This window comes from Myodes glareolus, chromosome 10, assembly GCF_982192425.1.
Source record: "Myodes glareolus chromosome 10, mMyoGla1.1, whole genome shotgun sequence".
Lineage (NCBI taxonomy): Eukaryota > Metazoa > Chordata > Mammalia > Rodentia > Cricetidae > Myodes > Myodes glareolus.
This window is the reverse complement of record NC_142035.1, coordinates 43,718,191-43,737,561: the sequence shown is the minus strand read 5'-3', so window position 1 is coordinate 43,737,561 and position 19,371 is coordinate 43,718,191. Positions and strand designations below refer to the sequence as shown.

The 19,371-nt window shown below is 40.8% G+C and overlaps 1 protein-coding gene across 1 annotated transcript in view; it reads right to left on the bottom strand.

Moving 5' to 3' along the window:
* Window positions 1-2,210: 2,210 nt before the first annotated feature.
* Hao1 (hydroxyacid oxidase 1) overlaps window positions 2,211-19,371 on the bottom strand; it is a 48,016-nt gene continuing 30,855 nt past the window's right edge. Inside the window, exons 5-8 of the mRNA XM_048455412.3 lie at window positions 11,166-11,257; window positions 6,522-6,680; window positions 6,351-6,420; window positions 2,211-4,216 (exon numbers count right to left, since the gene is read on the bottom strand). Of these exons, the coding sequence (XP_048311369.1) occupies window positions 4,146-4,216; window positions 6,351-6,420; window positions 6,522-6,680; window positions 11,166-11,257 (392 nt within the window). The 3' untranslated portion in view covers window positions 2,211-4,145. The remainder of the gene's footprint in view (window positions 4,217-6,350; window positions 6,421-6,521; window positions 6,681-11,165; window positions 11,258-19,371) is intronic.

Genomic DNA, 19,371 nt, shown 5'->3' with positions numbered 1-19,371 from the left:
AACCTAATCCAGAGCTTCCTGACAAGCTAACCTTGGCTTTAATGTCATGATTGTGTTAAGGAAACTGTAGCATATGATGCGAAAGCTCTCCCTGCCCGTTACTCCAGCAATACCACTGTTGGGGACAAACACAAGCTTAGCTGCAAAGGAAAACAAATCAGCCAAAGATAAATGACTCTACCAGGGAAAACAGGTAGGACGCTGGGCTAAAGACTTTTCCCCAGCCGCACTGTATCAAAGGAGAAAGGGAAATCGGGCAATGTGGCTTTCAGAAACCCCAGCCCTCATTTCTGCATCTAGGGTTCCCCAATTCCTGACTCTTAGAAGAATCTGGGAACTTTTCAGTGGAACCTGGTCATTATCTAGTTTGGGACAATTATCCTTAGTGAAGCAAACAGGAAATGACTTGTCCATAGAAGCATCTTTTGCTTTTCCCTCAGCTGTCTATGGACAAGCCAATTAAAGAGAAGAGCCCTATTGCACAAGTTAGATTTGGATAAGGCCAGGAAATTGCATTCTTTAGAATGGATGAAAGTTTCCCATAATATAAACATGTAACAATGGCCTTGTATCACTTGGGTTAACATAATACCTAAAATAAATTGCCACCCTGCAGTCTTTCTATAATTGGCGAGTGATGTGGTACCCACTATAAAAGAGTACAACGTCAGAGTGTGCCCTCCATCTTTATGCAAAGTGAAACCCTCAGACTTCCATACCCAGACTTTATTTTGTTGCTATGCGACTTGCAGGCAACACAGTGCATGTAAATAAATTATGAATTTTACAGAGAAGGGAAAAACTCTTCCCTTCTTCTTTGAGAACAAGCCACAACTTCCTTTCATGCTATCCTAATGGACCGCAGCCCTTTCAAGCTGTTTCCCAAACGTCAAGGTTTAGGCCAGATAAACAATCAAATGAATAACACAGCTAGGCTACAGATGTAGCATGCAAACAGCACGCTAAGGAGCATCAGGCCCACAGGATTCACCCTTATAGGCCTAAGAGCTGGGTGCCCAAACCCAGTAGTCAGGAGGAAGTTTATTTCACACCCACACTCTTCCAGGTAGTAGGATATAAGCAAGCTTAAGCAAAGGAAATTCTGGAGATTTCTGTTGGCAGCCATCCCAAACGATGGAGGCCCCAGGCATAAGTCTGTATCAGGGTGGAAGAACTCTTCCAGCCACGAGAGAAACAAACAACTGTGAGGACAAGATGTTACAGAGAGTGGGAACTGAGGCCTCTTGAACCAGATGCCGGCCGTATCTCCATGGAAGATAAATTTCTCCGTGTTCAAACTGGATAGCTTTTTCTGGAGAAGGCATAAAATCATACTACGTTTGCATTCATGAGAAGGAGACGCTACTTTCAAAACAAAGCACAGCATGGGAACATGCCAGACATGTAGCAATGGGAGAAGAGATCAATATCCTGTGGCAAAGTTCCACAGTGGATCACAACATGCTGCAGACCAATAAAGAAAACCAACTACTGATAGAACCAACATTAATGCCTTCTACATGTAATGTACAGAACACCCCATATACCCAAGCACATGCCATAAGGTTTGTATTGTTTACAGTTCAGCAACAGTCAACAGCAATCAGTGGCCCTGGACACCAGGGCTTACTTCAGGAGAGGGTACTGTGAGAAGCAGTGGGAATTTTCTACATCATGGTCTACAGGGAACCTATAGTTGTATGAAATGTACCCACACACACTTCTGCTCCTTGCCACCTTACACGCTCTGAATAGGCATCTTATGCCTCAGTAAAAAATAAAATAAAACAGTAAGAATTGATTGTCAAAGAGTGCCTCGTATTTCTAGGTGGCACGTAGTCTCTCCCTACAGATCACACCTAACAACTGGCTCATTGTGCTGGCCGGATGAGAAGCTGTTGCAGATGGCCCCAACGATCTGTTTTAACAATCTTGTAAGTAGTTTGGATACAAGCTGTGGTTTAAGGGACACTGCCCTACTGCACTGTACCCTAGGTGGCACAACAGACAAGTGCACAACCTCTTGAAGCTCTTTTCTTTATTGCTTTCTGCTAAAAGATTTTTCAAAGACTCAGAGAAGAGCTGAATATTGAACAGTATACATATGTGCATGACAAAACCTCCAAAGTACACCATGATTGTGTATGACGTTTGTGTTTTGTGTACTAAATAATAAACTTAAATTAAAAAAAGAAATCAGAAAGAGAAAAGACAATCACAAAGTTTAATGGCAGAACTCCCGGAAAGCAATGTGTAATCAACCCTCTCCATTCCTGCCTCAACCATTCCTGTACCCTTATTTCTTTCCAACAGATCCAAATAACTGTATCTTTCTGGTTATAGAAAATTTACCCAACCTGGGGTTTGGGGACATAGTCTATCCCTGAAGACATTAAAAGAAATCTACATAGCATAGTTCTGATGTTACAAAAAGTTACAGGAAATTTACACATCTACATCCATTCTTGTTGTAACTTGAATAAATCCTTCTTATGGAACTTCACTTCCTGAACTACTATCAGCATTTTTGGATGGCATCCCCAGCAATGCAGCCACAATGCATATTGCACATTAACAGCAAAAAAATTGCTAATCAGTAAGGAACACTTCTTCACTGATTAACTAGAAAGTACAGCATGGTACAATATGAAGATAACGTTTCCTCCACATCTGGAGGAAAAGATGAAAGCTAACTCTTCCCATTTTTATCAGAATAAGTGACTTCTTGTTTTAATCAAACATAGACATAATTTCAAAAGGAAAACCCAAGTCCATACTGCTATCATTTAGCAGTGACCTGGGATTCAGAAGCTGAATGGAGAAGATCACAAGATGGCAAGTCTCTTTCTCAGTGACTTCATTCAACACTCCATAATGTTTGATCAGAATTACTGCAGAAGGCAAGTGTGCCTCCCCTTGCAGAAATCTCACTTTGGGACTAAAACTAACAGCCCTGTGTTGTTACCTTCACAGTGTACAGAAGGGTTGTTGTATTTAAACGACTAACAATTTTACTTTCAAAAACTGTCTTTGAAGTGACATTCAATGAGACAAGTGGAGTGTATACTGAGTCAAGTTGTGCCACACTGTGCAAGTCCTGGGGCATGGGTCTAAGAAGGGCAAGGTGCAAGTGAGAACCATAGGCATTTCATAGGGTCTTCAGTTGGCATGGTAGAATGTCTTTACTGCCCCATGTTCAAGGAAGAATGACATTAAATAGAAAAAAAACAAGAAAGCAACATTGACAATTATGGAAATTATTGTGGTAAAAGAAATGGCCTTTTTTGCGGGGGGGGGGGGCTTCCTTCTGAGCAAAAATTCCTTGTCTTTATTCACCATGAACCCCACAAAATACATACTTGACCCTAAATGTGGCTATAAGTGAGGAGGATTGGGAAAGATTCAGGTGGAGCTAGGAAATCAGTATCTCAAAAAAAGGAATGAGTAGACAGAGTTCAAAAATGAAAGTCATTTCATGTTGGCCCAAGTGGACAAGACATATCCTTTTCAAACAGGGTGACGACCACACGGCATTCAGGTACATTCACATACTCAATACATGGCTGGAAATACACCTTCAGAGACCTAGGTGCTAAAAGTCAAAAAGTCCCTAGAAAAATCACAAACGACCACCATCCATTTCAATTCTACCTAGTGCTGTTCTCTCAACACAGCAGATCCAAGCGGCATGTTTCTTTGGGCATTTCCAACATTTCACAGCCCAGCACACACTGTAAGAAGCACTGTCTTAAGGAAATCTAAACATAAGACAGGTTAATAAACAGGGAGGTCATTATCTTTTCCTTCAGCCCACTACCTCCAATTTTACCAGAGGATATCTTTTGTTTCCCAGCACTTAAGCCTGCCAGGGGATGACGTTGTCTAAACACATTTTCAATGTTTTCTTTTTAACAGTTAATATATTTCCAGGATGCAAGTCCATTTCTTTCTAAAAGGTTCCTAGGACACCCATTGAAAAGTCAAAAGCAATGAACGAAAAGGGATCGCTATTTTGTTGGAGAAGAACGACACCCTTTGTATTGAAGTGGGGAGTTACAGTCTGTGGTCACCCTCTGCACAGTGTCTCTTTGTCAAGTAATACATGCTGGAAAAAAATAATACAGATGGGAAAATATTGTGCACTGTCAGATCTTGGAAACAGCCAAAGGATTTTTCCTCACCAATGTCTTGTCGATGACTTTCACATTCTGGCACCCTGAAAAAAATAATGCATACATTTAATATGAAATGAATGCAATAATAATCAGGCAGGTAATCGTTTTTCCCAAGGAATGTAAAACTTGACAAATGTAAGGTTTATGATTCAAGGTAGGCTTGCCAAATCTTATGTGGCATGAGACCATTTTTATTACCTAAACAGTCCTTAATACAAAATGACTGGCACATATTTTTATTAGCACAAAGACTGTATTCTTTCTGCCACATTTAATAGACAGCCAGCGTCTGAAAGCTCTCGTTTAGGATATGTCTGCAGCAAATTAAAATGTGTAGTGAGGATTCACAGAATGACATTCTTCTCCTGAAGGTTCCGGCAACCCCGCGCTGCACAGTAGCAGGGAGACAATCTCGGGAGCTGTAGCTAGCAAGGTTATTTGGACCCTGTGGCTCACAGAAAATGAATCTCACTTCAATGTCAAATGGGGAAGCTGATAACTCACTCGAAGCTCCCCCCCCATCAGCTAAAGGTCCATTCTGAGTCAAACTCTAAGCAATCCCCAGTAAACACAGCACTTACTAATTCTTCTCACAAACATTTATTGTTTGTGTGCCAGGCACTACTCTAAACACTGCAAACCCTGCAATGAGATAAAAGATGGAAAGATCCCCGGTCACACGTTTTGTATTCTAGAGGGGAAACATAAAATACATAATGTGTGTGTTTTAGAAAATCAGTTGTGTGGCAGATGACTTATGAACAGTGATAGAGTCTAAGGAAAAAGAATGCAAGAACGGGGAGAGAAAGCTGAACCTTGGAGATAGATGAGCAGTTAAGGTGGTCCTTTTGTGAATGAAAAACATACGGGAAAGACTGAAGGGTGAAGGAAGTCTCCATGCACACATCTGGGGAGCATCAAGGGAGAGGGAAGATGCAGCACAGAGTCCACGAGGATGGAACTTGTCTGAAAATCAAGGAACCTTTAAGAGGCAAACGAAGCTTCGGTGCAGTAACAGGGACAGCATGGGTAAAAGCTCTGCCTGGAAGGGTAGTAAGGCCCTTGAAAACTATTGTAAGGACTTTGACATCTAGGCTGAGTTAAGTCCAGAGTCATTGGAGGGGTCTGATCCAAGAGAACTATGAGCTAAGTTAATGTTTTAAATGACTACCCTGGTTTCTGTGATCAAAGGAGAACGGGGGAAGGCAGGTAGACAAGGTTAAAGAAGCAGACCCCAATATCCACTGCAAAAGTAATGGGACAGTCACTTGGTGTGACGAAGTGGGCAGTGGGTGTGATGAAGGGGGTCAGATTCAAATTGCATTGTAATGAGCAACCCCTCTGGATGACATGATGTGAAAGAAAAGGCAAGTGTTGAGAGTTCAGGACAGAGCAAATGAAATTTTGGCATGAGGGCAAACTGGGAGTGAGAGGCTGCAGGTGGCATAGGCCTAACGGAGAGTTAGGGGCAGGGTTTTAAACAGGTAGAGTTTGACCTGGCGCTTAGTTAAGAGGTCGAACTGACTGGCCAGTCGGATCTATGCAGTCATGTATCCAGAAGTGAGGAAAAGAATGATGCTCTACCTACTTTTAGAGTCCTCTTGCCCACAAAGGCATCCCTGATGGGGTTGTCAAAGCTGAAGGCTAAGTAACTAGGCACACTGTAAATCTACTTCTCCAAGAGTGCTGGGCCTCAGAGCCATAAATATAAAGCCAACTGCAAGTTCAGTCCCCCTGATCTCTTTTGTCCTCCAAGGAGTCTGGCTTAAATCCCACAGAAAACAAAAAAGCAGTAAATGAGGATAAGAACCTACTGTCATTTGAATCTGGAGTGTTCTCCACAGCTCCTGTTTTCAGTACCTGTTTCCCAGGAGTGGGGCCATGCTGGAGGCTTTGGAGCCTTTCAGAGGTGGAAACTAGATGGTGGAAGTAGTCACTAAGGCAAAGCCCCCCAAGGTTAACAAACTATAGAAATGATCCCTGAAAGTATATTCTTGTCCCCTAGGTTAAAACTTAGCTCCTAGTTCAATTTCTGCCACGAGCTCCGCAATGCTTTCCCCATGGTGATGGGCTGAAAGCCTCTGAGACCACGAGCTCAAATAATTTTTTTCTTCAATTAAGTTTTGTCTGTGACTGTGTTGTGGTGACAAAACATCAAGGAGCACTGAGACTTACCACTGAGAGCCATGGCCAGCCGGAATTCTTCCTTCAGGATCTCAAGGACATCTTGAACACCTTTTTCTCCCTAAGCAAGTAAAAGATATTAAAGTATTGAGTAAGCTGACTTGGTTCTATTTCGCTATTAAAGGATTTTTATTGTATTCGCTTATTTTCTCCTCCAAATACCTGGAAAGCCAAGCCCCATATGATGGGTCTCCCCACAAACACAGCCTTGGCTCCCAGGGCCAGAGCTTTGAGAACATCAGTGCCCTTCCTTACACCTCCGTCCAGGAAGACTTCCACCTTCCCTTCCACAGCCTCGATGATTTCTGGCAGAGCATCAATCTAGGGGGAGAAAAAAGACAATGTGACGCTGTTTGTGCAAAAAAAAAAAAAATCTGCTCAATTTCACCTCCAGGCTCAGAGAGAAAACAGGTTTAAGGTCAGTGATGGAATCATTTCTCCAGGAAGAAAAACAATGCAATGCCAGGAATTGGAAACTCATGTGAATTCAGAATTGAGTAGCCTCTATGTCTTCAAAGTCTGGCATTCATTTTTCTATTTCTGATATTTAAATGCAAATATTATGTCTAAAAATAATAAATATAATTCTGAATCACTCAATCTTCCATAGCTCCTTCTTTTATAAGAGTATGTGAAGTATCTTACTGGTATGCAGTATTCTTAGTATTATTTACGAGAGTTTGATGGTTAAAATGCTTCGTAGGTGTTGTAAGCAGTGGTGTATAAAGTGTGCAAGGGTGACCCCTCTCTGAGTTCCTCTTCTAGCAAACTTTACATCCAGATAAACATTAGGCAATGATGAAAGCACTTTACCCCTGGTTACAGGAAAATGACCATGTGATCCTGGAAGAGCCATGTCTAAATTGGTCATTGACAATGGGCTAAGTTACCATAGAGAACACAGGAAACTCTCAAAGGTGATGTGGTGGCTTATAGTATCGTTCAGGACACCCCCATACTTCTCTGAATACATTTTCTGTCTAAGACGTCTATATAGATCTTCCCATTCAAATAGAGCATATGAACATCCTCCTTGATGCTGACTTTACTTCTATGACCCACTTTGGCAGTCACATGTGAGCAGAGGAGGTTGAGGGCCATTTATGGGCACCGGCCTAAACAGCTACGTCAACTATTTCTCCTTAGGTTTGCATTTCTGTCATTTGTCATGAGATAGGGATCCCCAAGTCTTGTTCCTTCAGAGCTTGGACCCCAGGGAGACTATGTAGGAGGCAGAGATGTCTAAACCTCACCTAGCTGAACCTGAAACTTATAAGCCAGCCAGTAGGCTAGTTCCAAGCCCGAATCAGAAGATCCTGTAGCAGGATGTTTTAAGGGAACAATTGTCAGTTTAAATAACTGGCTCCCCTCTCCCTGCCCCCAAAGTCACAGTAGTATGTAATACAGCTAGCTCATTAGATATAGGTGAAAATTTATGGAAATAGTTCACCTTTGCCCCACAGCGTTTCGGTCTGAAATGAAGTTCTGAGTCCACTCCTGTATGCTGTGAAAGCCACCACACACTTAAGCTACTCTTTTTCCAGAAATAATTGTGCTGAAATCACTCAAAGGCTTTCCTACTTCTCTCCTCGAAGTTTAGTGGCTGAACTTAAATAGAGTTTTATGTAAAAGGCTGAAAACCAAACACAGCTACAATTTGGAGGAAGTGGAGGCAATCCTTGGCCAGTGGCCCCAAAATGTTTGGCAGGTAGTACAATTTTCCCCTTTCCCTTCTGGCTTCCATCCCTTGCCAAACATGCTTCGGATCCATTTACATACGTTCGCTTACCTATACATAGTCCCCTTTTACATTCAGGCGAGTTACATCAACATATAAACGCTACAATTTCCAAGCCATGATGCAAGCCATAATTAAGCATATTTCCCCATTTGAAACCAGAACCAAAGAAAAATATTAGCTAGCTTGGGTTCAATACACATTTTCAAAGTCACACAAATCAAGTCTGTTTAGATTATTTCCAGTGCCTAACCTGGCCTAAAAGTACTTTAATAAGGACACTTAAGATATGAATCCTGGGATAGAAAACAGAGGCAGCACGTGTGCCTCAGTGTCTGTGGACAGGTAGGTCCCATCCAACCCCGAGAGATGCTAACTTTCCTCTCTTCCCAGAGCTGCACTTTCACTAGGCACACACCACATAAAATAGAGTGATCCAGGCAGCCTGGGTAAAACAGAACAGACAAGCTCACTAGGTACGGCCCTATTTAGGGTTCCGGTTTTCCTTTCCGACGCATCCGTGTTGCATCTATCCATCCATCGTTACTCTCTTGAAGCAGGACACTCAAACGTTCCAACCAAAAAGTTGGACTTTAATAAGGTGATGCAGTTAAAGCAGAGGTCACTTCCTCCATTTTCAGAATCTCTCCCAGACCACATTCACCTCACACCCCTCCAGGGCTGCGACCCAGCATAATCAGAAAACCACCCTCCAGAGATTCAGCAAGCCCCCAAATGGCTCCAGTGATTGCCCCACCCACACTTCAATTCATAGTGGGATTGTGCTCCTTGGGGCATCCTTAGGGGAAGGAACAATGGAGTGGGGATCTGAACGGTAGCTAGTGTTCACCAGCGGAACAGGAGAGACTCTAAGAAGATATTACTTCTGAGCTTAGATTGTAAGACCTGACATGGCCCTTTAAGAAATCTGCCCTTACATGTAAACAAACCAACCTGACCTGCCGGGAGACGAGACGTGAGACAGTGAGATTACCTCTCCCAGGCTGGTCTGCTGCACAAGCAGCTGACCCCACTCCATTGGGACTGAGCCCAGCCAAGCCCGGACCCCACCACCTCACAGTTCTCAGCTCAAAATGTCAACTGAATAAAACGGGGGCATAAATATTGCTTCAGCCAGTAAGTTCAGATTCATTTGTTATGCCGCAGAAGCCAGTTCATGGGCCAAATACCTCTCAAGGATGAGACACGGCTTTATAACTCATTTTGTGTTTCTATCATACTGGGACTAGAACTTGAACTTAGGGTCTCCTCTATGCTAGGCAAGAACTCTACCACTGAGCGCCCCTCTAGCCCCAAGCACTCCCCTTAAAAAAATAAAGCAACACTTCTTAGATGGTACAGAACATGCCTAAGGACTCCATTTGAAAGTCAGCAACTTGACAGCTCAAATGCTTCTTTACTGAAAGGGTTTGGCAGGTGAGAAATTGACTGCGGAAAGAACATTATATCTGTACGTCTGAAGTTGTTGGGGTATAGTTGGCATCAAAATGCAATGCAAATTTGAAAAAAAAATATAAAGAGAATGTTTGAAGGACTCGTACAGGCCAGAGAACAGTGTGTCAGGATAAACTGAAGTTAAATTCCTGGTCCAGAAATTCAAGGGGCCACTATTTCTCCGTACAAGGGAATGCTGGGAAGTAGAAAAGTGTAGAACCGTACAGTCCAGACAAATTCTTTAGGGAACCAACGGAATACCAGAAGAGGTTTGGGCAAAAGAGTCTGAGAGACTGACCCTTCTCTCTCACACACATTACAGGAGGCAAGAAAATAGGAAATAACTCAAACTCAAGCCTCTGATTTCAAAACTCCTCACATGATGTCATCCTGGGCGCGTCCCCTGACTTCTGATGTCATGAAGGCCGCAGGATGGTAAGGCAGTCTATGTGTCTAGTGTAAAGGCTTATGCCATACCCTTCCTTTAAATCGTTGACTGCTCGCCACAAAACCCATACACCAAGGGAAAGAAAACACCATTTGCCAAAGACTGGGTGCATTCATACCTTTCTCTCATCATCATGGGCCTTAAATTGGCTCTAAGCATGAGGCAAAGCTGAAGCAACTTATCCTCTCATCCACACAGCAGGCCAAAGGAGGGGGCATTGTTTTTTTTTAACCAGTCTCTGAGACCACAACTCAAAAAGCCCTTTTAGATAAGTTTCCATATGCCCTTGGCCAGAGGGAAAGAAACCACAGCATTTAGATATTTTCCCCTTTAAAATCTAGTTAGATTTGATTTCAGAAAATTTATATTTTATTTTTTGAAAACAAACTTAATTTGGCCCGCACACTAAGTCTGTGTCTTCGTGCCCAAGTGAGGCACAAATCTGGTCAGACACTTTGAGCTCTGAGTCACTTCGCCCTCCCTTCCCACCCCTTTTAACCTGCAGGCCACACTTAATATCACCCAGAACGCTGTGTCTGTGGGACTAGGTCTACGTCAGCAGGGGCTTACAACCCCTTTATGATTTCAAATCTTCGGATGCTAATCCCACTGTGTGCAGACTTGACTGACCACACCCTCCAGTGCTTTGGGTAGCACTGTGGGAGAGCCCTGTGCCCACCAGGGCTCCCTGCTGGCTTGGACTATGTCGTAAAATGAACCCAGGTTGTCTGCAAACTTGACCAAATCATCCTGCTGGTTCAAGGAAACAACAATTCACTACTACTACGCTGAATTTTTCCTCCCCAGAGGCTTCTGTGATCCCTATGATCACCATGTCTGTATCGCCTCTCTCCTGCTCCAGCTCACACATCGCCTCCTATAACCACAAGAACGATCCCTGCCTTACGAATTAGAAGGGCTTTTCCTCGTGAGTTTATAAATAGACATCTTGGACTAGTTAAAAATAATTATGTCTGCTAATTTAGATAATTCCTGTGCCACTGAAAATCTGTGATCTCATATAAACATAACATCTTGCAGTTTACTGTAAGTGATAGACACATACACACACACACACACACACACACACACACACACACACACGGTAGGCATATAGAGCCCAGATTTTCCAAAGATATGTGGAGAAATCCCAGTGGAAACTCACAGTAGCTGGCACACCATCCAGTTGTCTCGCCCCGTGATTGGACACCAAGATCCCGTCCACACCATGCTTCAGAGCTTCTCTAGCATCATCGCCTGGAGAGAACAGAGCACCATCCCATGGAAACTGGACCAAAGCCTTGGACTTCCAAACTCCAGCATCCCTGTAGAGGGAGAAGGGCCTCACTCCTTCCCATCTTCTTTAGTACTTTCGTGAAAACATACCCAGTCGTTACATTTAAAATATTAGGGGTAGCATATCCTTCTAAAATTAACAGGTGGAACAATCAATTTAATATGGGATAAAACTATGAGGACATAGTAAATTGTCATAAAGGGTTTATCTCTGTAAAGACGTACTTCTGCTAACGTTATGTATTCTATAATGTTTTATTAGTCATTTGGGAATTTCATACAATGTGTTTGGTTATATTAACCCCCTTTCACTAACTCTTCCCAGATCCTTCCTCACTCCCCTACCTGCCGACCTCTTCATTTCTCTCTCCCTCTTAACCCTCTCTATAATCCAGTGCAGTCTGTGTTAGCTGACCATTTACTGGGCATGGGACCTGCCCTGGAGTGTGGTCAATCTATCAGGTATCATATCATTAAAGAAAACTGATTTTCTCTATTTATATTTTGAAGATTTATTTGTTTGTTTGTTATTATGTGTGTGTGCTTGCATGGGCTTATATGCAGCACGTGAATTTGGGTGCCCAGGGAGGTCAAAAGAGAGTGTCGCTTACTCTCCTGGAACTGGAACTGGGGTTACAGGTCTGAACTCAAGTCCTTTGTAAGAGCAGTAAGCACTGAGCTGTCTCTCCAGTTCATATTAGCTATTTTTAATTAATAAAATCATATCAGTTTTACCATTTAGCAAAAGTATCACCGTACAATATGGAAAATAAAATAGTATGTATGTGACAAGCAATATCAAAGCAGCCACCATCAACAAATCTATTCCAAACAGTATTTAATACACAACAATTGTAAATTCAGTAACTGTTTTGCTGTATTTTGTATATAATTGAATTTTGTGCATTGGAACACATACATATGATGTTAAAACTATAACTCACTAATTGTGCTTCAACAATATTGATTTCTGAAAATCCAATTTTAAAATAGATTAATATTTTAAAGCAGAAAACATAATTGCTAAATTTTGTTTTCTAGACTATTATTTGTAGGATGCTCCCATTTTGTTAGTTCTTAAATGTAATAGTAAGTAAAACCAATTTGCTTGGTTTTGTCCTGAATATTGGACTTTTGAGAGCTAAGCAGGTTAATTCAGAAAATGCACATATGTACCAATTCAGTAATGGGCTTAAAAGGTTATCTTAATTAAGAGTAATTATAAGAGATGCACAATAAATTGTAATTCTGATTGTTTTAATTTTTGTTTGCTACATAGCTTTCCACTACGTGCCATGTAATACTAAAATTCAAATATTTTAATAATGATAATACTATTCTTTTAAAATATGGGTATATATTAATGTTATACCTATGTCTAATGGTCTCGGTACCTCTTTCCTTGCCAAGTTCTTTTGAAATCTTATTACCTGATGTGATAATACTTGGAGACAGAATCTCTGATAGGTTATCAAGACTGGAAACATTCATGAAAGTGAGGCTCAAAAAAAAAAAGGTTATTTTCCCTTAAAAGAAGAAGTGTCATGAAGCTCTGACTTCTTGTCTCTTTGCAGAAAGAGATGAGGTGAGCTCTGACCAGAAACCATCTATGTTGAACCCTGACTCTCTCCTGTGGACCCATAAGAAAAAATTCTACTGCATATGGCATTTTGTTGAGCCTAACACTATTACCATTGTAACAGTTATTACTACCAGTGGGTATCTGAGACTCCAACTTAGAAATTCCCAAGGTTGAAATCAAGGAAAACAAAGTCACGTACAAATAACAAGTGGTCAGCCCTAAAAGATATGCGGATGACCTAGCTTTGTTCGAAAATAAGAAGCCTCAACTGAGAAAATAATTCCACCAGCTAGGGCTGTGGGCAAGCCTGTAGAACATTATTTTGAATGATGATTGATGTGGGAAGTTCCAGTCCTTTTGTGGGTGATGCCACCCATGGATAGGTGGTCCTGCAGTATATAAGAAAGCAGGATAAGAAAGCCATGGGGAACGAGCCACTAAGAAGCCTTCCCCCATGACCCTGCTTCAGCTCCTGCCTCGAGGTTCCTGCCTTGTCTTCCCTTCATGATGGACTGTGACGTGGAGTCATAAGCTGAAATGAACCCTTTCCTCCCCACAGTATTTTTAATATTTTACCACAGTGGTAGAAACTCTAACATACGTGTGTGTGTGTGTGTGTGTGTGTGTGTGTGTGTGTGTGTGTGTGTAGACTTATTAATTAAACAAAAAGAGGTCATGAGTTTGAAAGGAGTATCACAGGGTGTTTGGAGGGAGGAGAGTAAAAGGAGAAAGGACACAAAAACAGTACATACATATGAAGTAAAAATAGAAGGATTACTTTTCTAGTCTATATATTTTAAACAGTAAAACAAAATCAACAGGCATAAGCTTTGATTGACAGCCCCAAATATATTTTTAAAAGAGCAATTGTTTATTTTCTTTTCAAATGAGTGACTGGTTTAAACTTATTTTATCGGTGAATTTAAGAGTTCTGTTTGACATTACTGGAAGAGTCATCTCAATATTACTGCAGTATTATTTACTGTGGCAGATTATTGGCAGCAACGAAAACTGTCAATCTTCTGAAAAGAAAAAAATGGCAGCACTGCATCTGTTCATAATTTAATTGTTTTTTTAAAGTAAATTGTTGAAATTGTGGAGGGAGAAGGATTTCAAGATGGCTTCCCAACACATTGGTCATTTCCCATTCCATCACCCGCCATTCTTCCTTTTTCTGGTGTTGCTTCCTACTTGGACATACGTGCTTTGGTTCATGATTTGACTTTCCTAGAATTTTAATTGTCTTTCTTTTGTCCCAGTTACTATGAAACTTTGGTATATCCTCAAATCTTTCCATTATTCTAGCTAACTCTTTTGAGTCCCCTTATCTCCTCCCTTGAGTCCGCTGCCCAGAGACCTCTGTCTTCTTGTTCTGCGGTAGTTACTCTCTGGCCTCAGTGCCTGCCTTCATTGTCTTGTTTTCTCTGCTTTGAATCTCTTACAAACAGATGGATGTGAGCTCTCATTTGGTTTATGGTTTTGTTTGTAGTACACTCATGCATAGCTGCCCAGAGAGAGATCGGTGAGAACCAAACTGGCAGCCCTTGACTGATTCCTTTGTTTGCGTAATCACTGGATGAGCTGTGATACACTAAATTGAGCAATTGTTTCCCCACAGACATTTCCCTAATTTGCTGGAATCCATTGTTGATCTGAAGACAGCTGACAGTCTGGCCTGACCTGTAGGCCTTCATAATGAATTCTTTCCTTGATTTTTCTCTCTTTATATCCATTTTATTTTTCTGACTTTCATTTACAATAAAGTGTGATTTGTTTCCTTAGTCTAGTGATTATGTCACCAAAATTCATAACTGTTCTAACCCTTTCTTCCTTTCCTATCTTTGTGTGTTTTCAAACTAAAATGTATGTCAGGTAGATATTTGTCATTTTAAAATCATCCATAAGTCACTCATCTACTTGACTATAATCTTCTCTCAGTCCTGTTATTCATTGTTCTTTCATACTTGAAGATGCGTCACCGACTTACGTTCAATCACTCAGTTGTTTCATTTTTACTTTTAGGTATCACACTTTTAGTATTCCATGCCTCTTTTTTATGCTCTACTTTTCCTCTTAAGCAACTCAGAAGTGAGACTGGGCAAATAAATAGCTCAACAGATAAAGCACTTGTCATGCAAGACTGAGACTCAGAGTTCAGATCCCCAGGACCCATGTAATTGGCAGCTGGGCCTAGTGACCCACCCTGAATCCCAGGAAGAGAGTAGACACAAGGCCTTCCCAGTAAGCTACCTAGACTAGGGGAACCTAAATATGTCGGGTTTAATAGAACTTTCTGTGATGAAGGTTCACACAGATAAGGCCATTAACTCTACAGGAAGGACAGCCAATCCAGAAAAGGGTACTGGCGATACTGGATATTTATCTACAGAAGAATAAAATTAAATCCATATGTCCTGCCCTCACACAGAAAATAATTCAAAGGGAGCGAAAGACCTTAATTTAAAACCAGAAACACTAAACAGCTACAAGAAAACATAGAAAAAAAAACATTTCAAAATAAAGGTGCAGTGGCTCAGGGGAATCTCCCAGGAGTCTATGGGGAGGACCCCAGGTTAGATTTCTAGCAATAGTGGATTAGTAGCCTGAACTGGCCATCTCCTGTGACCAGATTGGTGCCTGGCCCAATTGTCATCAGAGAAGTGTCACCCAGCAACTGATGGAGGCAGATGCAGAGACCCACAGCCAAACATTAGACAGAGTTTGGGAATCTTGCAGAGGAGGAGGAGAAAGGAGCATAGGAGCCAGAGGGGTCAAGGACACCACCACCGGAAGACTCACACAAGCAACTAGCCTGAGCTCATAGGAGCTCACAGACTGAACCAACAACCAGGGAGTCTGCATGGGACTGACCTATGTACTCTGAATGTACGTTATAGTTGTGTAGCTTGGTCCTCTTGTGAGACTCCTAATAGAGGGAATAGGGGTTGTCTCCAACACTTTTACTGGCTTTTGGGACCCTACTTCTCATACTGGGTCGCCTTGCCCAACCTTAATAGTTGGGGAGGTGCTTAGCCTTGCTGCAACTTGACATGTGTTTGTTTTTTGTTTTTGTTTTTGGCGGGAGTTGGGGGAACAGGTTTCGAGACAGGGTTTCTCTGTGTAGCTTTGGAATCTGTCCTGGAACTCGTTCTGTAGACCAGGCTGGCCTTGAACTCAGAGATCCACATGCCTCTGTCTCTCGAGTTCTGAGATTAAATGCATGCACTACCACTGCCCAGTTGATATGCCATGTTTTATTGATACTCATGGGAGATCTGCCCTTTCCTAGATGGAGACAGAAGAGGAGAAGATTGGAGCTTGGGGGGGGAATGGAGGAGGGAGGCTGGGAGGAGAAGACTGGGTGAGGCAGCAGCCAGGATGTAAAATAAATATATAAAAAATAATACTGTCTTCCAAATATAATTAGTTTTTTATTATAATTATTAGGAAAGACTTACTTTCCTTATTATTGTTTTTATTTTTCAGTCTCAGTTCCGAGACTTACTATAATGAACAAGAAGACATTTCTGAAGCAAAGATGATAAAAATGACATAATTTGGGAAAACAAATGGTTATTTATTTGACTACGGTTATTGAGATGACATACACTGTTTATCAAAAAAAACCACCAAATTAAGCCAGAAAAATTTGCAGTAAGTTTGATTCTAGATAACCCATAGCAATTTTAGTAAAATAGAAACTTTCCAGACAAGAACTACTACTCTACATGGCTTCTAGAAGGGCCATGGACTCGGACTCACAATGACTACTCCTCAGAATTAACACATGACTTTAATACTTCCTACTCTTTTGCAGAGAGAATAAGCTCCACTTACTAGATAAAAGAAACATAACTTGTTCAATGTTATTCAATATCGTCTTCTATTGTTCCCATTTAATGTCATGAATCTCTGTGCATTAGTTACACTCTATTCTGTGACTATAATAGCTATAGTTTTTATCGATATATACAAAATATATATGTGCACATATATGTGTGCATACAAGGATTTGGGGAACAAGACTTCAACTGCACAGGGAAAATCCCAAGGATTAGGATTAACAAATGAAACTCCATGAAATTATAAGTTTCTGTACCACAAATTAGGAAAACAACCCACAGAAAGGGAAAAAATATTTATCAGCTATACTTTAAACAGCATGTTAATATCTAGAATATATTTTTCAAAAAATTGAAAAGTTTAAGTATCATGAGCTGGAAAGATTTCTCAGCAGTTGACAGCATTGGCTGTGCCTCCAGAGAACCTGGGTTGGATTCCCATCACCCACTGACATCTGTCTATAACTCCACCATATCTGACCCCTCTTCTGACCTCTGCAGGAACTCCATGCATGTGTACATGAGTGCACATGAACTCAAAACACCCAAACACATAAAATAAAATTTTAGATAAAAATAAATAATAATTTTTAAAGTACCACACAAATAAAACTCCCGGTTAAGACAGGCTGATGAACGAAAGAAACCTTTCTCAAACAAAGGACACGAATGGCCAATAAGTATTTTAAATTGTTCTAATCTTCTAGCCAACAGGGGGATGCAAATTAGGACTACCTGACAAGTCCAACCCACTCCAGTCAAAATGACAGTCATCAAGAAAACAAAGGACAACAATTACGGAGAGGATGTGAGGAAACAGAAACACTTATTCACTGATAGGGCAGTGGAAGCTAATGCAGACCCATGGAGAGACAGTGTGGAGAGTTCTCAAAAAATAAAAACACAGCAAATGGAAGCACCAAGTGATGCAGTTAAGCCACTCATGGGCCCCTTCCCAAAGGGTTCTATATCCTAGCACACAGATACTTGCATACCCATGTTGATTTCTGCTGTATTTATGATAGTGGAGAAATGGGACCAGTCTAGCTGCCTATCAGTCCATAAATGGATAATGAAAGTTTCATACACATATATGTACATATCTTTTATACATACATAATATATATATTTACTTATTTATTTATATACACACAATGGAATTTTACTCAACTGTTGAGAAAAATTAAATTTTTAGAAAAATGGGTTACATCTTAAAATAAGTATTAATTAAGCAAGGTGACCTAGACTCATAAAGACAGACATGTGTGTTCTCTCTCAAATGCAGAGGCTGGCTTCAGTGTGCATATATATAGGTAAGTATATGGGTATAGGCCACAAAAAAAGAAAGGAGAGTATGAGAACATGGCAAGGAGGTGCTGAGGAAGAGAAGGAAAGAACTAGAACATATACTATATAACCAGAAAGGAGGGAGATGGGCATAGAAGGCTAGAAAGGAGACTAAGGGGATCGGGGAGAGAATTAGGGAAGAAGACCAACTAAAAAAAATGCCATAATGGAATCCAATATCTTGCATGCTAAAAAATTAGAAGAAAAGATTAAAATATGATCTTCTGACTGGGCAACTGGGATTTTGCCTTATTCTTTATTAACTTATATAGTCACCTGTGACTGACAGATGCCACCACACTTCACACTGCAGCAACAGCGCTTATATTTTCTTTTCTACCAAATAAGGAGATATGGTATGTTATTATGTTAAAAGTCTAAATGTAGCCAAAAATGTATCTGACATGCTATAGCTACTTCTGGTTATCTAGTTATCAAACCAAAATGTTTTAAAAAATGTCATATTTTATAAGTCCAGAGCTGAACATGCGTGAAGACTCCCATTGCCTTCAAGTATCTCTCCTGCCATGTTAGTAGTCATTTCCCTTCTGTGTCTCAAAGTCCTAAAGTACTCAGTGAAGGCAGTTATGCACAAGTTGTAAGCTTGTGGAGGAAAGCAATCATTTGAGACTCATGTTGAACCCTCAGATAAACATGAACCGCTATTTTTTTTCTATATGGTGACAAAGAATAGGTGCTACAGAGGTGGTCAGGAACAAAAGCAAGAGCCATGTCATTTGTTGAATGCATTGAAACAATAAGATCATACCCTAGTCATAATAAGATTAGTAAGGGTCTTCCATTTAAAGAAATTTTACTTTAAGAAAGTCTGTCATCTTAATCATTCAGAGTCTCCACATTCTCTAGACATTGTGGGGCTATTGGGCAAATGACCAAATAGTTTGCTCTTGACTGGATTATGGGTGTGTAAGACAGGAAGAAACACAATCAGATAAAAGGTTTCCTATTTGTTAATGGCTTGTGAAATCTGTCCATGATTCTGCATTTTACTTTTTAATTTAATTATTTATTTTATAGCCAAGACCAAAAAGCTATTTAAAGGGTCAAAATGTTCCTGTTTGGCAAAATATTTACAAATCTTTGACATTTTCACTAATCCTCAGAGAACACAATGTATCATTCCATAGATGTGCTTTTGCCCTTACACAAGTTGAGTGTTTAAGACAATGGTGAGTGGCTAATATCACGGAGGGCTTCTGTCATGAGCCTATCTTACATTCCTCATTATATTACCAAAGCCAAATTCAAATCCATGAGCATTAACCTCAAGCACTTGGGGCTAC